Source organism: Opisthocomus hoazin, chromosome 19 (assembly GCF_030867145.1).
Source record: "Opisthocomus hoazin isolate bOpiHoa1 chromosome 19, bOpiHoa1.hap1, whole genome shotgun sequence".
Lineage (NCBI taxonomy): Eukaryota > Metazoa > Chordata > Aves > Opisthocomiformes > Opisthocomidae > Opisthocomus > Opisthocomus hoazin.
The window spans coordinates 11,807,881-11,824,379 of record NC_134432.1 but is presented as its reverse complement, the minus strand read 5'-3'; the positions used below and the strand labels follow the sequence as shown (position 1 = coordinate 11,824,379).

Below are 16,499 nucleotides of genomic sequence, written 5' to 3'. Positions count from 1 at the left end.
CGCCGGCATCACGTGGTGGGGCCGCCGCTCCGCCCCAGGCGGGTGGGGTCATGTGACAGGCGGCAGCGCCAAGATGGCGGCCTCCCGGGAGGTGGGTGCGCGCTCGGCCCCTGGGCTGCGGGGGGGGGGCGGTCGGGGAAGGCCACAGCCCTTCGGCGGGACCCGGGGCTCGCCCGGGCGGAGCCTCCGAGACCTTCCGGCGGCCTTACCGTCGCTGTAGCGAAGGCTGAGCGCCGGGATGCGGCGGCTGAGGGCGGCGCGGAAGAACAGGGGCGGGGGAGCGGGGAGAGCTGCTGCAGCGAGGCGAGGGCTGCCGGGCGTCTGGGAGCACGTTCGGGGGAAGCTTCCCCGCGCAGAGCAGCCGGGATGCCGAGCGCGAAACGGGCAGAAACCGCTTCAGAGGGGGGTGCTGAGGGGCTTCACGTTACCCGAGAGCAGGTGTGGAGAAGGGAACGGCAGCAGGCACCAGAACATGAAACAACTCAGCAGTGAGACAGATCGCGTTGCAAACTCACAGGCCAGCGGCTTTCCAAGCTGCTGCGTTAGAGGAGGAGACTTGGGTTTCACCCGGTGAAATCCTTCCTCGCCTTGCAGCCCGGCTGCCTGCGGGGGTAAGCCGGCGTGCGGGGATACTGGAGCTGGGCTGCAACCTCACAGCTGCCAGGCGGAGCGGAAGCTCTTTTTCCAGCTTTGGCTAGCGTGGGGTATTTACCCTGCCTCTGCTCAAATAAGCCTTAAGCTTCCCCCTCCCCTGTGCTCAGAAACAGCAAGGACCGTTATCGGTGAAGGCAGATATTGCCCCTGCCGGTTCTGTTTTGTTGAATATACAATTAATTCTTCTCCTGTTCTGTTTAAAAATGAATTGTGATAGCAAAAGGTTATGCTTGGCCTGATCTAGCTGTATAGCAACAGTAAATGTGACGAGGTGGTTTGGTGATCAAGTATTTCAGGCTATACAAATAAGGATGCCCAAAAGCAATCTATTAATAATTAAGAACTTTCAGTACAAAGTCATAAATAACTAAATGCTCCAGACCCACAGTGTAAGGAATTTTGACAGTACAAACTTTAATGGTTACCCAGTAATGTTACTACCGAGATCTCTGCCAGCTTTATAATGTGGTGACAGCATTTGACACCAGATGAAAACCCAAACCGGAACTTTAAATAAACTTCTAGCCTTCCATGAGGGAGCTACTGGAGATATTAGTAATGAGACCGAGGGAGCAGAATTTAGTAGGCGTTTACTACTAATCAGCTTAAGGGTGGGCCAGAAAGGATGAAGCAATCCAGAGTTTCATCTGGCGATATCTTATCCAGCACGGATACGCACAACTGGATCAGCCATTCTGTTGCCAACAGAAATACAGAAGTTGATACCTTCAAAGAACCCATAAGAGATGCCAGTATAATGGCATTGGCGTTTCTCACTCGGAAAATGGGAATCAGGATAGCTGACGGGGAAGAGGCTGTGCCATGGGTTAAACAGAAATGAAGCCAATACCTTTCTTAAAAATACAGAAGAATAAGTCAGACTCATTTACTCACATGTGAAGCTGTGTAATAGTTAAATCATATGGCTATAACATATCCTAGAGTTAAACAGAATGTTGCTAAGATGTCAAGATGGAGTAGAAGCATATTTAAAGTAGATCTCTTTGTAACAAATATGACCCAGCCGTGCTGTAGAAGCAAAACAAATTAATCTGCTCGATACTAAGGATGTGGTGACCATCCTGTCATGGCTGCAGGCAAAATGATTTCTGTTCATTTGAGTTTTCTGTGCTTAGATTTCCAACTTATCTTGACAGTTCTGGTAATAGATTGAAATTAGATAAAGTATGCCATTTGATAATTTTTTTAATTATTGTGATGTTTTCCTTCCTACTTCTATTGTAAATACTATGTAACATTATAAAACACCTGCTGCAGTAGTGGAAGCATTCAATCATAACACCAGTAACAGAAGAGAGGGGTACATAGTGCAGTTTGCACAGCAGTGGAAGGAGAAATATTTAGTAAAAGGAGGGACATTCTGTAAAAATACAGTGAAAACAGCACACAAAATTAGTTTCTAAAATTACCTTTACACTTTTAAATTAACTATATTTCAAATTCACACCATCACAATGACGCTTTCTGGGAATATTTATGGTTTGTTTGCTTCACATTTCAGTTCAGAGACACTGCAACAGAAATATTTAAAACTGTGTCTGAATACCCCGGTACTCAGCAGTTCAATCCTGTCACTGCAGGCTGACTTCTCTGAGTCTCAGAGGGGCAGAACAGTTTTGGCTGATCTGTTACCTCACTGATGGGTTTTTTTTTATTCACCTGTATTTGGACATCAGCAATTAGCACACAGCTATCAGTTTAAATTGAGCTCAAGAACAAAACAGCTATGCGAAAGCTTTAGCTTTCCTAGTAGTTGCTTTAATTGCTTGCTCTTTTTTTTAATAGGAAGTGCATTAGCATGAAAGGGAATTCTTCTTAGTGGACAAGCACTGAGCACATCAGGACTCCGGAGAAAAGTTTTTAAGCTTGAGCCACGTCGTGCTGGAATCATGTTAAACAAGCCAGTGCTGGTGGAATCCCTGATCGTGTTCGTCATTGTTCTCCTTGTGCACGCCGTGGTGTGGGACCGGTATTCCTGGTGCACCGTCGCTCTCGCCATCCAGGCTTTTTATGTCCAGTTCAAATGGGACCGTCTGCTCCAGCTGGGTGGGGCTGTGTTCCAGTTCCGTGCGGCAGCCAACAGCGGCCTCTTGCCAGCGAGCATGGTCATCCCCTTGCTGGGGATAGCGATGAAGGAGAGGTGCAAGTCTGCTGGCATTGTGTACTTTGAACGTTTTGGCATAGTCGTAGCTTCCACTGGCATGCTGGTTGCTCTGTTTTTGTCTGTAATAGCGGTTGGCATCACAAAACCTGTGCCAACCAACACTTGCATACTTACTGGTGTTGCTGGCAGTATAATTATCTATACCATGAAGCACTCTTTGACTGTTTCAGAAGTGATAGAGGTCCTAGAAGTGCTGCTAATTTTTGTCTACCTCAGTATGATCTTGCTGTACTTGTTGCCTCGATGTTTTACTCCTGGAGAAGCATTGCTGGTTCTCGGAGGTACGAGTTTTGTTCTCAATCAGCTCATTAAACGCTCACTGAATGTAATTGAGGGCAGAGGGGATCCCATAGACTTTTTCCTTTTGGTGGCAGTTGTTGGAGTTGTTCTTCTTGGGCTTTTTTTCACTGTGCTCTTCCTTTTCATGGATTCGGGTACGTGGATCTCCTCCATGTTTTTCCACATGATGACAGCAGTGCTAGGCTTAGGGGTCATCATGCCTTGGCTGTACCGACTGATCCAGAGGAACCCTTTGTTCTGGCTACTCCAGTTTCTGTTTCAGACACAGACAAGAGTTTACCTTCTTGTATACTGGACCTTTTTGGCTGCTTCAGCATGTGGCATAGTTTTCTACCAGAATGCTAAGCGATCATCTGAATCTAAAAAACACCAGGCCTCGACTATAACCAGGAAATATTTCCATTTCATTGTTGTAGCTACTTATGTTCCTGGACTAATTTATGACCGCCAGCTTCTTTATGTTGCTGCAGTACTGTGTCTGGCAGTATTTATATTCTTAGAGTATATTCGGTACTTCAGGATCAAACCATTTGGCCAAACCCTTAGGCATTTGCTGTCTCTCTTCTTGGATGAAAGAGACAGTGGGCCTCTAATCTTGACTCATATTTATCTCCTCCTCGGTGTGTCCCTTCCAGTGTGGTTGTTCCCCAGATCTTGTGCTCCTAAAGGTACTTTGTCTGGGGCAGGAGCACTGGTCCCCTACGCCGGGGTGCTGGCAGTAGGGGTAGGAGACACCATTGCCTCTGTTTTTGGCAGTACGATGGGGGAAATCAAATGGCCGGGAACAAAGAAGACCTTTGAAGGGACAATGACAGCTATTTTTGCTCAGATCATTGCCGTGGCTCTTATTCTGATCTTTGACAGCAGTGTGAATCTGAACTCCAGCTATGCCTGGATTCTGGCGTCTGTGAGTTTAGTTTCTCTTTTGGAAGCTTATACCACCCAAATCGATAATCTGCTGTTGCCTCTCTACCTCCAGATACTGTTTATGGCTTAGAAGCACTTCCAGGAACAGAGGTTTCTTCCCTTCTAGAGATCCGGGGTAACAGAATATGCACTGTAATGAGAGCTCAAAGCTAGCGATCTAAACAGTGTTTACAGTACAGCAGATAAAATTGTTAAAAACAGAAATGAAAAAGACCTATTTAACATAAAAGTTTTGGCTTTAGTATTTACCCTGCCTCCGTTTAAAGCAGCATGAGTTGATTTATTTTCTCACAAGAACACAAACAGGACTTGTAAATTGGATTATTAAACACAAATTCCAATTTTATGTCTCTGCTGGGTGCTCAGAGGCAAAAGAGGTAAGTTAGTGAGGGAAAAAAAGAAATGAGCAAACCTGTCAGATTTTGCAACTTCTGTATTGCATCAGAACCAAAACTTGTTTTACTGTACTGAGCCCTGCCGTCTCGTATTACTGCGTATGCGAACTCCTCGTTTCTGTATAAGCACCATTTAAAGCATGTTTCACAGTAAGGGTGGCCACTATCCACACAAAGTGAATACGACTGTCCCGATATATCCCATCACCATCCACAGGAGCCATACTAATGCACTGCCCTGCATGAACACGACCTCAAACTCCGTAGCTGTCAGAGCTGAGTTTACCCAGGGCGGGTGGGGAGGTATGAGAGTGTAAGAGACTCTTTATTCCAAACAGTACTAACAAGAGGGTTGCTGTTTTAGCCCTGAAGGTTTATGCAACAAGAAGAATGTTTTAGGTTTTTCAAGATTTTAATCTCTAGATTCACGTGGAATAATATTCAATACAGGGGAAAAAAACTAAGCAAAGTCACAACTTAATTACACAACAATCATGAAAGCAGAAAGTCTGTTAAAGTCAATAAACTTTTTTAATACTATTGCAGTTTTCTACTTTTCACATTTTTTCAGCTAGGTGTTTAATCAAATAATTTATAAAAATGCTTCTATCAACAAATTGAGTAAAGCCATTTAATTCTGTCCATTTAATTAAAATTATAACTACCCTTTTGTGGCAAAAAAACCCACCTAATTTTTATGTATGAAGCACTTCTGTATTGACCATGTCTTCTCACCAGTTTGCCAAGTGTCCACAAAACACATTAGCACGTGCCCTCCCTGCCTCTTCCCTTCCCCTGAGCTGTGTCCAAGCAGAAGATCTGCATCCCAGGACTGTTGTTTACAGGATGGAGTTAACTCCTGACACTTGGTTTATTCACTTTTGGGAACAGTTTTGTGCAAGTCCAAGCTACCTTACACAATACTGTCCTGCAGCCTAGCGCTGGGACTGTCGTAGGAGTAAGACTAAGACTGGGGGTGGAGTGGAACAAGTTCTCTGAGCCAGCAGAATTGGCCCCAGAATCTGATATTGTGTTTGTCCCCACAGCAAGGCAGGACTTGAACAGCTGAGCAGCAGAGTTGCCCAGTTTACACCCCCTGCCTGGGCAGGGCTCCTGAGGTTTGATACTGCTTCTTCTGAGGAGGATGTCAAAATTGTCCAGAGTTGGTTTTGGTTAATAACGCAATGAATTGTCAGATACTCTTTGTAGGAAACCAAACTCGGTGATTGTGCTAGACTGAGTTTCCTTCACATTTAACAGGAAATCCTGCAAATCCAATCCAGCTTCTTGCTTTTATTTATGCACTTGAACTAGATTTTCTTGTACGTTGCAGGTAGTGGTGCATGTAATTGGAGGACAGACTATCACTCTTCAGCATAAAGGTGCTATTCTAAATTATTAACTCTTCCAATGGCAAGATACAGAAAAAGCTTCAGCTGCTTCCATCACAAGCCACAGCCTTCACCACTAACATCGTAAAATAGCACCAGAGTTAGTCATTTTCGTTCCACCCCACTCACAGCTTTCAAACAAACTGTAGAGAAGGGAGGGGAGGGCAGCAGCTGTGCCTGCAGAAACTGAACTCGAGGTTACTGCTGGTGCCATTACCCAGTTTCCTAATTACTGCCACAGCCACCTGATCATCCCTCTGCGATGAATTCCTTGCTGTGCTGAACCTATCCTGCATTCCCCAGCAACGTCCAAAGGGCTGAAAGGAAACTTCGTCTCATAAAGAAGCCAAATTTGAATAACTCACATCAAACAAATGTCAGAGACAGGTAATATATTTTTGAAAGGGATGAGTCAGAAGCGGGGCTCACTGTGCCAGGACTCTGAGCAGTCTTATGGTTACTACGATGTAATTAGTGCATTGATGATACTGGGCTTGTATGTCAGGGTTGCCACTGCACCAGTGCCAGTGAAAGTACACCCACACAGTTTCTGTTCCGTTTAGGATACAGGCTTGAGCTTGCCTTGGATGCAACTTACATTTCTTCACATTCCTTAGGTTTCACCTTGCTATAAGTCGGTTTGCTGTTGGGGGGGTTTTGGGGGGTAGCAATTGTGAACATCGAGAGTTCAAAGCGGTCATCAGACAACTTAGCGCTGGCCCCATCTGTTGGGAGGAGGTCACACTATATCTTCCTCAAAGAAAAGATGAGGGAGATGAAAAGGAGAATTTATATTTTTTTATTTAAATGTTAGGAGTTTGGGGTTTTTAGTTTTCATAATTTCAACATGAATCTTTAAGAACTGTAATACTTTTAAGCAACACACCCAGAGATCAAGCACTCAGCTACAGTTTTCTAGCAATACTTATAAGATTGATTATAAAAATAGACTTCCTACTTCATTTTGCACACAACAGGATTATTTTTAATCACTATTATTCAAACAATAGAGCAGGGACCTAAGGGTAAAAGTCAGCCATCTTCACACAACACGTTCACCTGATTTGCTAGGATTGACACAGCCAAGAAATGCGCTAGACAAGCTCTTGACAGAAGAAAATACTGAGTGTTTGCAAGCAGAAATACTTCTGAACTGTCCCAGTCAAGGTGCAATGGTCTTTAATTGTCTATTCTAAAGACTGAAGAAGTTTCCTTACTAAAAAGGACTGGGTGACTATTCTCATACTAGTAGGGCTCGTGCTGTAGTAGAAGCTCCTAATGTGGATGTATCCAGCTGTGTCCAGGGTCCTTGTTTGGGGCAGTGGATAAGTTATTCTTACAAGCTGATCTAGTGAAAGTTGTATTTAAAGGGAACATGAACAAACGATCAGAAAGGAATATTGATCAGTTATTGACTCCAGAAGCCAATCACTAACTTCAAGTGTAGAGCGATGGAAAAGGCAGTTCAGGAGTTGGCTGGAGCCTAGGAAGTAAGGAAGAGGTAAAAACAAAACTTCAGAGGCTATTCCAGTTCTGCAGGTGTGAAATCAATGCCAACGGAGGTACTACCGACAGAATCTGAGTGGCATGCAAGACCACCAATAAAAGTTTATCCTGGCTATTGCATTGAAAAGGTTCTGGTTTCCTCAGCTGCGCGTTAGGATGGGACCTTACCAGTTCTCTTTGCTCCAGCTGGTGTCTTTGGCTTCCATCACATGGAAGGTGAACACGTGGCGAGAAGACTCCGAGCTGTTCAGTTCACTCTTATGGACGACTTCACCGTGGATGAGAATGAGTCCACCTGTTTGAAAGAAACATCCATCATGCCTTTTTTTTTTTTTTTTTCAAATCACGAGTGCTAGCTTTAAAAATATAAGGGAAGTTGCAAGTGTTAAAACACAATTTTAGCTCCCTTGTTTTTTCCTGAGCTGTAAAGCAGACATGTCGGGGGGGTTGTTTGTACCTTTACTTATAGGCAGAGGTATGAACTGGCTGTTGTCGTAGGCTGGCTCTGACCCTACAAACTCTACACATGTTGAGGCACCTGAAGCTGCACGGACCATTCTCCGGGTAATTCCCCCTACAAAGCCACAAAATAAGCAAACATACAGAAAGATTAAACAACTAGCTACATTCTGTACAGCAGAGAAACAGTATCTGTGGCTTCTCTTGACAATTATACGAACTTTATTATTACAGTATATTCAATTTTTCCTTAGTAATTTGGGTGGGGGTTTTTCATTAAGCAAAGATTTAGGAATTTCCAGCTGTGGCAGAAACTGATAAATAACTGCCTTTTGTTTGCCTTTCCATCTCTTTCTGTGCATTGCAACATAGGCCCTTTAGGAACACCAATAGTCATACACTTTGGCAAAGCCAACCTTTGGTCCATTTCTCCTTTCTATAAGAGCAGAAATTGCAATCAGAGTGAACTGACTCCAGAATTTATGCAGGATGAGTGTGTTAAAATCTTAAGAGCACTATGATTACACTCACTAAGTGAATGCTTAGGAGAGCAACAGTTCAAAGCTGATTCACGTCCCTTAGAGGTAGCGAAAAACAGAAAATGTGCTGGTAATCCAGCTGTGGTTGCACACACACGGCCACTGCCATTGGTCATGACAGCCGTTACATGACTCTGCACTGGTCTGGTTTTGCCTCTGTGCTCCCCTGGGACACTGACTGTTCTCCGATGGCTTGGATGGTGTCCAAGTGATCTGTGCATAGACTTGGAGGCTTTCCTTTTTTGCTGAAATTCAGACCAATATTTGACAGTTGTGTGTGTGTGTGTAAGAGGATTTTTATTGCCCTTACATAGGGCTGTCAGGACTAAAAGTTTTATTAGCCAGAGCAGAAAAGGGGATCTTTGTGAAGGGGTTGCAACCTGGAAAAGAAAGTTTTGTGAGTGGATAGGGGAAAAAAAAAAGAAAAATAAAAAAGAGTGATTTCTTAGCGTATTCTTACTCTGGAAGGCAAAAGGAGGATTATTACTCTTTGCAGTCTAGATCAGACTTGATGAACATGTTCAATGGTACAGTTAAAACTGCGGATGGAGCACCAACATAGAGCAGTGACTTGTTTCACTGCAAGAAGAAAGGCCCCAGTAGTTTAAGACCTTCTTTCCATTAAAGTCTTAAATCTCAAGGCAGAGTCTGAATCTTGCAGAGGAAGCTTCTGAAATAATACTGAAGCAAAAAGGAAAGATTCAGGAGCAGTTTTAATGTGCCTCACCTTAACAGATTCTGGAGTAAATAAAAATTCAGCAGGACTGTCCTTCTTTGCCCCAGTACCCTGGATTCTTTGTTTCTAGGCTAGATATCAACTTCAAACTAAATATAGTGTGAGTCATGTATACTGCCTATTTTTTATTTAAAAATATTGTTATATTAGACTCATGTGATGGACTGGTGGCCAAGCAAAGTGAAGCAGTTGACAACCTGCTGAAAAACGTGGTTGTAGAATTGACAACAGCACAGGGAGAGATCCTTGTAGTAAACAAAGTCATCCTTTCACCAGACAAGAACAGTAGTGTGTTTCTGCAGGCCCTGCGTGGCCCAGAGATCGTAACACTGTCCGTGTTACCCTCCAGCCTTAATCAAGAGGAGGGAGCGGGTTTCACAGCACGCACCAAACTACCGTGACTCTTACTGGTGTGAGAGCCAGGAATGAACCACAAGCAGCCGTTCTCCTGCCTGGCATCCTCCAGGGCGATCCAGAAACCCAGGACTCTGCCCAGGGGCTCTGTGTGCAGGAAGGTGGCATCCTGGTGCGGGGTCACTGCAACGAGACACAGTCCTTAGGGTCTTCTAATGCCTGAGGAATTCAGTACGGCTGGCAGGACGGCAGGCACATTCTCCCTGACTTGTTGACCTGACCAACCCTGCCCACCCATCCCTCTTATACATTAAATCTTAACATAAATATACCACCTTTCAGCCTGCTGCAAACATAAAAATAGCTCTTTGTTCAAGTTGCATACAATGTGAAACATTTCTGGAAAAGGTGGATGCTCTTTAACAATTTTAACAAGGTTTGGACCACAAAACTCACAAGTTTAAGTCTGATTCTGAGCCTTTTTCCTGGTAATACTGCTTTCCTAAAGGAATGTTACCTGCAGTGTGATCTAGAGATAATAAAAATCTCACCTTCACCGCCAATGCCAGGTTGCTGCAAGGGAAGAAAGGTGATGTGTGAAGAGAAGAGTTTCACCACTTCCCACCTAACAGAGTTTTATTTCTTGAATGACAAGATGACTTGAATTACTGTACCTTGAAGATATACATGCTTTGCACAACTACTGGTCTCTCAAGGCCTAGCTTTCTTCCCAGTTCCTGCAAGAAAACTTTCCAAGACTTATGTTTGTTGTTTTCTCCACGCTATAAAGCACTATTCTTTGAAGATATTTAAATTTCCTTTTACAAACAAAATTATTATACTTGGGAGTCCAGAAAATTAAGTCCTCCATAATTTATTTCTTTTTTCCCCCAGACCATTCTAGGAAACGGTAACAGCTCACCTGCACCTTGGAGGAGTGGGTGATTTGCTTGAAGACAGGATCATACGCATGTAAAGCTAAGGGGAGAGAAAAGGCTCAGACTGGCGATTTCATTGACAGAAGGGAGCTTGGCAGCACTCAGTGATGAGCTGCAGAGACGGCAGCCAAGCAAGATAAATTCCAGGCAGAAACTTTCACCGCTCCCAAAAGCGAATATACACGGCTTAGCTTATGACACCCAGGGTGACACGACACTTGTAGATTTGTACAGTCTTCTTTAGAGACAAAAAATATAATCACTCACCAGCCAAAAAATGCAGCTATATAAAAAACAGTGCATAACAGAGTGAACAAAAATTGAGTATTATGTGATTAACCATTATATTGTGCAAATGCTAACACAACAACCACTCACTACACACACAGGGGAATTCACGCTTCAAAAACACAGTTCTTAGGACCTACCAAAAAAGTAATTACTGCAAAAATGAGCTAGCGCTTATCTTTGGTGCCCCTTGCAGAGGGCCACAGCCTGCAGGTCAGAGCTGTTTGCACACAGACAGCCCAGCTCTGACAAACTGCAAAGCAACGACTTGGAATCGTGCCTCCATCTCATCGTGATCAAATCCACTGTGACCGGGTCCAGCAGGGGCTGCTCCCGAGCAAGGGATGAGAACCAGACTTGACCGAAAGGAGTAATCACAAACAAATAAGTCTAGAGAAGCCGTTTGAATTGTTAAGCTGCTGAGTCAGCAGGCATCTACAGTTGTTTTCACTTCCCCTGGGGAAAACCTGAAGTATAGCAGAATGGGGGGGGGGCTTGGAGGGAGAGAGCGTTTTTCTAAGAAAACCAAAGAACTGAGAACTCTCAGTACTGAATTTCCAAGTTTAGTGAAGTTTAATCTGAACAAAGTTCAAGTGTTTGGAATCCAGTGAATCCTGCTCTCATTTTCCGTGTATTGTTTGAAAACAAAGGGGATCAAAACACAAGTCCAGTAGCTGGGAGAGAGGAAATAGGTCAAACTGAAACCAGTAAGGGTAAAGGAAAGGTGCTGGTGATACTGAAGGAGGGAGGACAGCTTCAACATTGGCAGCCCACCACTGCACGGGACACAGGAGACACAGTCTGATCTGTACTAAACGTGATCAGTCTTGGGTGGTAAATGTGTTGGAGCAACCTCTTACATAAAAGAGACAATGGCTGAAGTCCAAACTTTCACACGTCAGTGACTCTGAGCTATGCAGAAAAACATCCTAGAAGGGTTTTTTGGAAAAGATTGTAATGAAGATTTTTAAGTCCTTTCATAGCGGAGAGTGAGGGGCAGCACGGGGAGAATTGCAGAGACAGGCACAGAGCGACGTGGGGAAAAGCAGACTGATGTGTAGATATCAAGTTGAAGAATTTAATGCAGAAACCCAGAGTAAAACAGCTTGGGGTTGCAAAGACAGGAGCTGCACGGCCACAATGGCAAGAGGGGGTGAGGTTTGAGATATTTGATGCAGTGGCACCCAGGAGGCACAGAAAAGCAACAGAAGAGGGAAGATGATGTTCTCTACTCAGAAAGGTTTCAACTCAGATTGCCAAGATTATTTATAGTGAGTAGGTCTGGAGAAATCCTCATGTCTGAAAACCACATCCCTTTTGTCCATCCCTCTCAAAAACCCCATCCTTTAAACATACCGTGGCCAATCTTGCTGATGGATTTCTCCTTTGGAATTAGAAAGTTACCTACAAAACAAAACTAGAATTTAACACTGTTTGCAAAGCAGGAATCGTCCCTAGAGCTGGCAACTGGCCCCTGACCCCTCACTCAGCCTCTGCCTGTCACCTGCCTGGGGCTGACTCAGGCCAGGGCTTACCTCTCTCATCCAAAACGCCTTTCTCAAAGAAGAATCTAATCTTGTCTCCACTGGTTAGGAAATAATCCGAGCTACCCTGCCAGGGATAAGAGCCCAGTAAAGATAACATCCTTGTGAAAACATAAATGAACCTTCAATCAAAGCGTTAATACTCACCTGCATCTTTTTCCCATCAAGCCGCAGCAGAAACAAAACACAGTCAATAGAAAGCGCTCATACAAACGCTTTCCACAATGCTAAATCTCTTGGCGTTGATTAGGTCTTTACAACCACCTCTCACATAGAGGCTACCCTTGCTCTTCTTTTGCTGACTGCCTGGAAAATAACCGATTTTCTGACTGCCCTACAAGTACAAAGTGATCTGTGAGAGCTGCCTGTGGCTACCGCGGCAATAGTTGTGGGGGCTGGAAGCACAGCAGAGCCACACGCACCCTCCTGCTCCTCCTTCACCCTCTGGTAAGACCACCACCAAACATTTCTAGAAAGCTGGAGAGCAAATGCCTCTCAGTGTTATGTTCGGTTAGAAGAAAGAGTCACATTCGTCCACTGAATTCTGAGCAGCTATTTGCCTTTTCCCTTTCTCCTTCCAGCGCTCCAACAGGGACAGCCCTGCCCCTCTCGGTACCTGTGCCTGGAGCTGCTCCTCTTCCTTGGTGGAGAACTCGGTGCGGCAGTGCGGTGGCACTTCCATCTCTGCTATGATTCTCTGGATCTGATTCCTCATGCTGTCACACTCCTCTGTGGTGAAAAAATGCTCCAGGACGAGGAAGCCATCCTCATGGAACTGGAAGAGGGAGATGGGGCGACTGCTCTCCTCCAGAGTCCTTGGGGGAGGCAGCTCAAAGCAAGAGAAAACAGTGCTGGCCCTTTGCTGTGCCCCAGCTCAGTGTGAGAAGCATCCCAACTTCAGCTCTGCAGCTGGACAACCTGCTCTTAATTTTTAATTTCAGGAGGGGTTTCTACCATAAAAAAGATACTTTGTTAACAGGCTCAGACTCCATACAGTTAACAACAACAGATCTCAATCTCGAAGTCCACAGAACAGAGAGGATACCATTGCTAGAGCTTTTGTGGCTTAAGGATATCTCATCTAAGATCTGTGACCAGCAACGATTAAATTACAAAGCCTGCTAACACAATCAGAGCAGTCATATCTAGATTTCAAATAAGAATGAGTTTCCTTTACAAGCTGCAAATTATTGCTTTCTCCAAGAGAAAAATCCCTGGGTGATTTCTCTCAGTTGGCTACACAATCCCTTACAAAATGAAGTGAACCCTGTTGGCACCACTGTTTCTTTATATAGAATACCCTGGAGATTATCGTTTGACAGGCAGACTGACTTCACGGATGAGAGCTGAGCAGCGGAGACAGAAGGGCGTGAGAGAAATTTCTCCAAGAGCTCTGTGGGACAAGTTGCCCTCTGGAAGAGTTTGTAGCCACAACAGGGTCCTCACACACTCAAAATGAATGGAATACAAGAAGCTGAGAAGAATATAAAGTGTTTCTAAAGCAGATCTTTGCTAGACTTGATCGCAGGTTAACTAGTAGTGACCGTATCTTACAAACAGTACCACCTGCCTGCACCACAGATGGGCTCCTTCCCCAGCCTGCCGCTCCTTACCTTTCGGATCTGATGCTGGGTTACAAACGCCATCAGAGGCAGAAGCTCCCAGGATCCCACCAGCAACACCACGATGCCACCCCAGCTCTGTGGGGCTGACTCCCCGCCTCTTCACGTGATCCTTTTCCCAGCAGGCGATAACAGCAAGCGCTGGGCAGCCGGACCTTTGCGCAGCTGCCTCTCCAGGAAATCTGTTCCTCATCTCTGGCCGTTTGTTCCTGGCGGGGACGTTTAGGGCTGCAGAGTTTTGCTTTGGCTCTTGGTGCTAACATGAAGTGCACAAAAATGTTCTGCTCAAGTACAATCAAAACTTGATTCACTCTAACTCCCAGGAGGAATCATTGTTTTAATTAATAACCCAGATTAAAAAAATAGAGCAATTAAGCTGGTAAACACAGTTGTAAAATAGGACAAGGGAGGTAAAATAAGTTTCAAGCGGGATAAAAAGATCTAAAAGTTTTTAAAACAAATTTAAAGTGGCAATTCTGGCTCCTACAGAGCCCTTTTTGCTCAGTCAGCGAGTCCTGCTGGCTCTTCAGCAGCTGAAAGGGTCTCCAGCAACCCAGGAGACGGCAAACATCAGACTAAAAGATGTTAAAGCTGAAGAGATTTCACTAAGGTTTTGGTAAATCTCACAGAGAACATACCTGCCATTTTTATTCACAGCTGGTCTTTGGTGACGTCCACCTTCACTTGCTCGGTTCACTCTGCTGCAGCTCCAAACGTGCACGTAAATAGGTGAACCCAGAGCCACGGTTCAAACCAGAGAGAGAAAACGCAGAAACTGGATCTAAAAGGCAGAAGAGAGCAAAGACCAGATGCCAGCCCAGCAGTGGCGATCCCCACCAGCGCATCCCCCCCAGAGCAGAGGGATCGTGGGGGGAGGGTTTTCTCTCTGGAGAGAAAAAAATAAACCTGTTTGGCTCTTTCAGGAAACACAGAAAGCATCTTTCCAGCAGTGCTCCACAAAGAAGTAACATCCTGGGGGCGGTTTTATGCATCATTTGCCTAGCCAGAAAAAAAAAAAAACCTACAAAAATGAAAGAGTGCAAAATGCTCATGGGAAGGTGGTTTACTTCCAAATATATTTGCTAGCAACTGAAAATCCTTCTTAAAAGTGATGTTGTGTGGAATAAAAGAAAAAAAAGTCCTCTACTCTGTAAGGGAATTCGCCCTGGATAAAAATCCCTCCTCATCTTGTTCAAGCTTGGTTTTGGTTCTTCGTGAAAAAAGAAATTGAAGAAGGAAATCAGTGTTTTCTCTTTTTGAGCATTTACAGCTTATTTTCAAGCTTTCCTCTACACACAAGCTGAATTTTGCTAGAGACTTTAATGACTGGGCTACAAACGTGGAGGAGAAACAATCAACCTCCAGTGCTGCAAAACTCAGAAAAATAATCAAGTGGTTCCTCCTTCCTGTTGAAGGACTGTCACCAACTCAAGGAGCTGCAGTGATTTAAGGAAGACGTGTAACCAGTGGGGAAAGAATCCCCACCCCTGCTGCAGCTACTGCCTGCAAGTCCATCTCGGAAGGACCTGCCTCGCTGGACGGAAGCGATCCTGGAGAAACATGCTTTTTACACACACTCGGGTGCCACTCTGCAGAGCCTCTCTGTTCCCCAGGTCACTCATGATTCCGTGTGCTTCTCATTCCCAGTCATTCTTTTTTCAGCAATTTAGCACGTCATCTTCTCCGCTCCCCACCTTACACAAACATGATGATGTCAGAAGCTGGTTTAGTTCCTACGCACGACAGTAAACCACAGCTTTCCTGTCCTATGGATTGTTTTGAGCACTATAAACAGCAGATCGCAGCACACGACACAAAGTACCAGAAGAGAACTGACTGGGTAAACGAAGAGAGGCAGCCCGTCTTGGTTACAGGAGCCGTCATGAGTCTCTGTACTTAGCAGTCTTCCACTTCTTTGCCACTCCAGACGTGCTCCTATTTTCAGGCTTAGAAAGACTTTTTCAGCAAGAGGAAAACCACCCCCGCCACACAATGCCCCAAAAAAGCCAGCAAAGGATATCATCTTTATAAATACCTTCTCTTCCAGTAAGTTTAAATAAGGCAGGTAGAAAGTGCTTGGACAAAACTGGCAAATGGCCCCCTTTTCCTTCCCTTCCTCCCCCTCCGAGAGCTCTTTTTCAGACTATTAAACAACATTTTCTCCTGCTAGCTCTGCAAGAAAAGTGCACTTCTGGCAAATTCCATTGGAGGCTGCCAAAGCCCATCTCATGTCTGCATGAAAGGTACAGGAGTGACATCTGGAACATGGACAACCCTGCCGCAGACAAAGCCCAAGTGTTTCCAACGCCTTTTTGACTGGCACAATTATCCTAATTTCCTCCTCAGTAAGAGTTCCTATTGAAACCATTTGGAGCCAAGCCAGCTTGCCAGTTCTCCAGAGCCAGTTTAAGCAGCTCAGCACTCTTGGTCAAATTGCCGCTGATGGAGCTGCCGGAGTTATTGGGCAAGGAAAAATTTCAGCTAGATCTCATCACCTCTACTGAAGTTTTCAATAGGATCGGCAACAAGTGACAGTATTTAAAGAGAAATGAGGAGCACAGGAACAACAATGATAATAATGAGTACTTAAATTGTATTAAATAGTATATTGGTATTTAAAATAGCATAGACACTTGAATATATTTGTTTTCCCTGTATTGA

At 44.6% G+C, this 16,499-nt stretch overlaps 2 protein-coding genes across 3 annotated transcripts; one reads left to right on the top strand and one right to left on the bottom strand.

The window, feature by feature from the left end:
• Nucleotides 1-16: 16 nt before the first annotated feature.
• Nucleotides 17-4,989, top strand: DOLK (dolichol kinase). Its single transcript, XM_075439344.1, has 2 exons — nt 17-91; nt 2,461-4,989. The coding sequence occupies exon 2, from the start codon at nt 2,565-2,567 to the stop codon at nt 4,134-4,136; it is 1,572 nt and encodes a 523-aa protein (XP_075295459.1). The 5' UTR covers nt 17-91; nt 2,461-2,564; the 3' UTR covers nt 4,137-4,989.
• Nucleotides 4,990-5,074: 85 nt separating this feature from the next.
• PHYHD1 (phytanoyl-CoA dioxygenase domain containing 1) lies at nt 5,075-16,007 on the bottom strand. 2 transcript variants are annotated; one of them, XM_075439345.1, is made up of 13 exons: nt 15,874-16,007; nt 14,477-14,619; nt 13,830-14,047; nt 12,833-12,991; nt 12,208-12,283; nt 12,029-12,076; nt 10,369-10,424; nt 10,121-10,183; nt 9,998-10,019; nt 9,501-9,629; nt 7,816-7,932; nt 7,527-7,653; nt 5,075-7,335 (listed from the first exon to the last, which is right to left on the bottom strand). In XM_075439345.1, the coding sequence occupies exons 3-13, from the start codon at nt 13,860-13,862 to the stop codon at nt 7,290-7,292; spliced, it is 876 nt and encodes a 291-aa protein (XP_075295460.1). In that variant the 5' UTR covers nt 13,863-14,047; nt 14,477-14,619; nt 15,874-16,007; the 3' UTR covers nt 5,075-7,289. The 2 variants fall into 2 exon arrangements, with proteins under 2 accessions (XP_075295460.1, XP_009932759.1); XM_009934457.2 differs by lacking the exons at nt 14,477-14,619; nt 15,874-16,007 and having other exon boundaries at nt 13,830-14,095.
• Nucleotides 16,008-16,499: the final 492 nt, after the last annotated feature.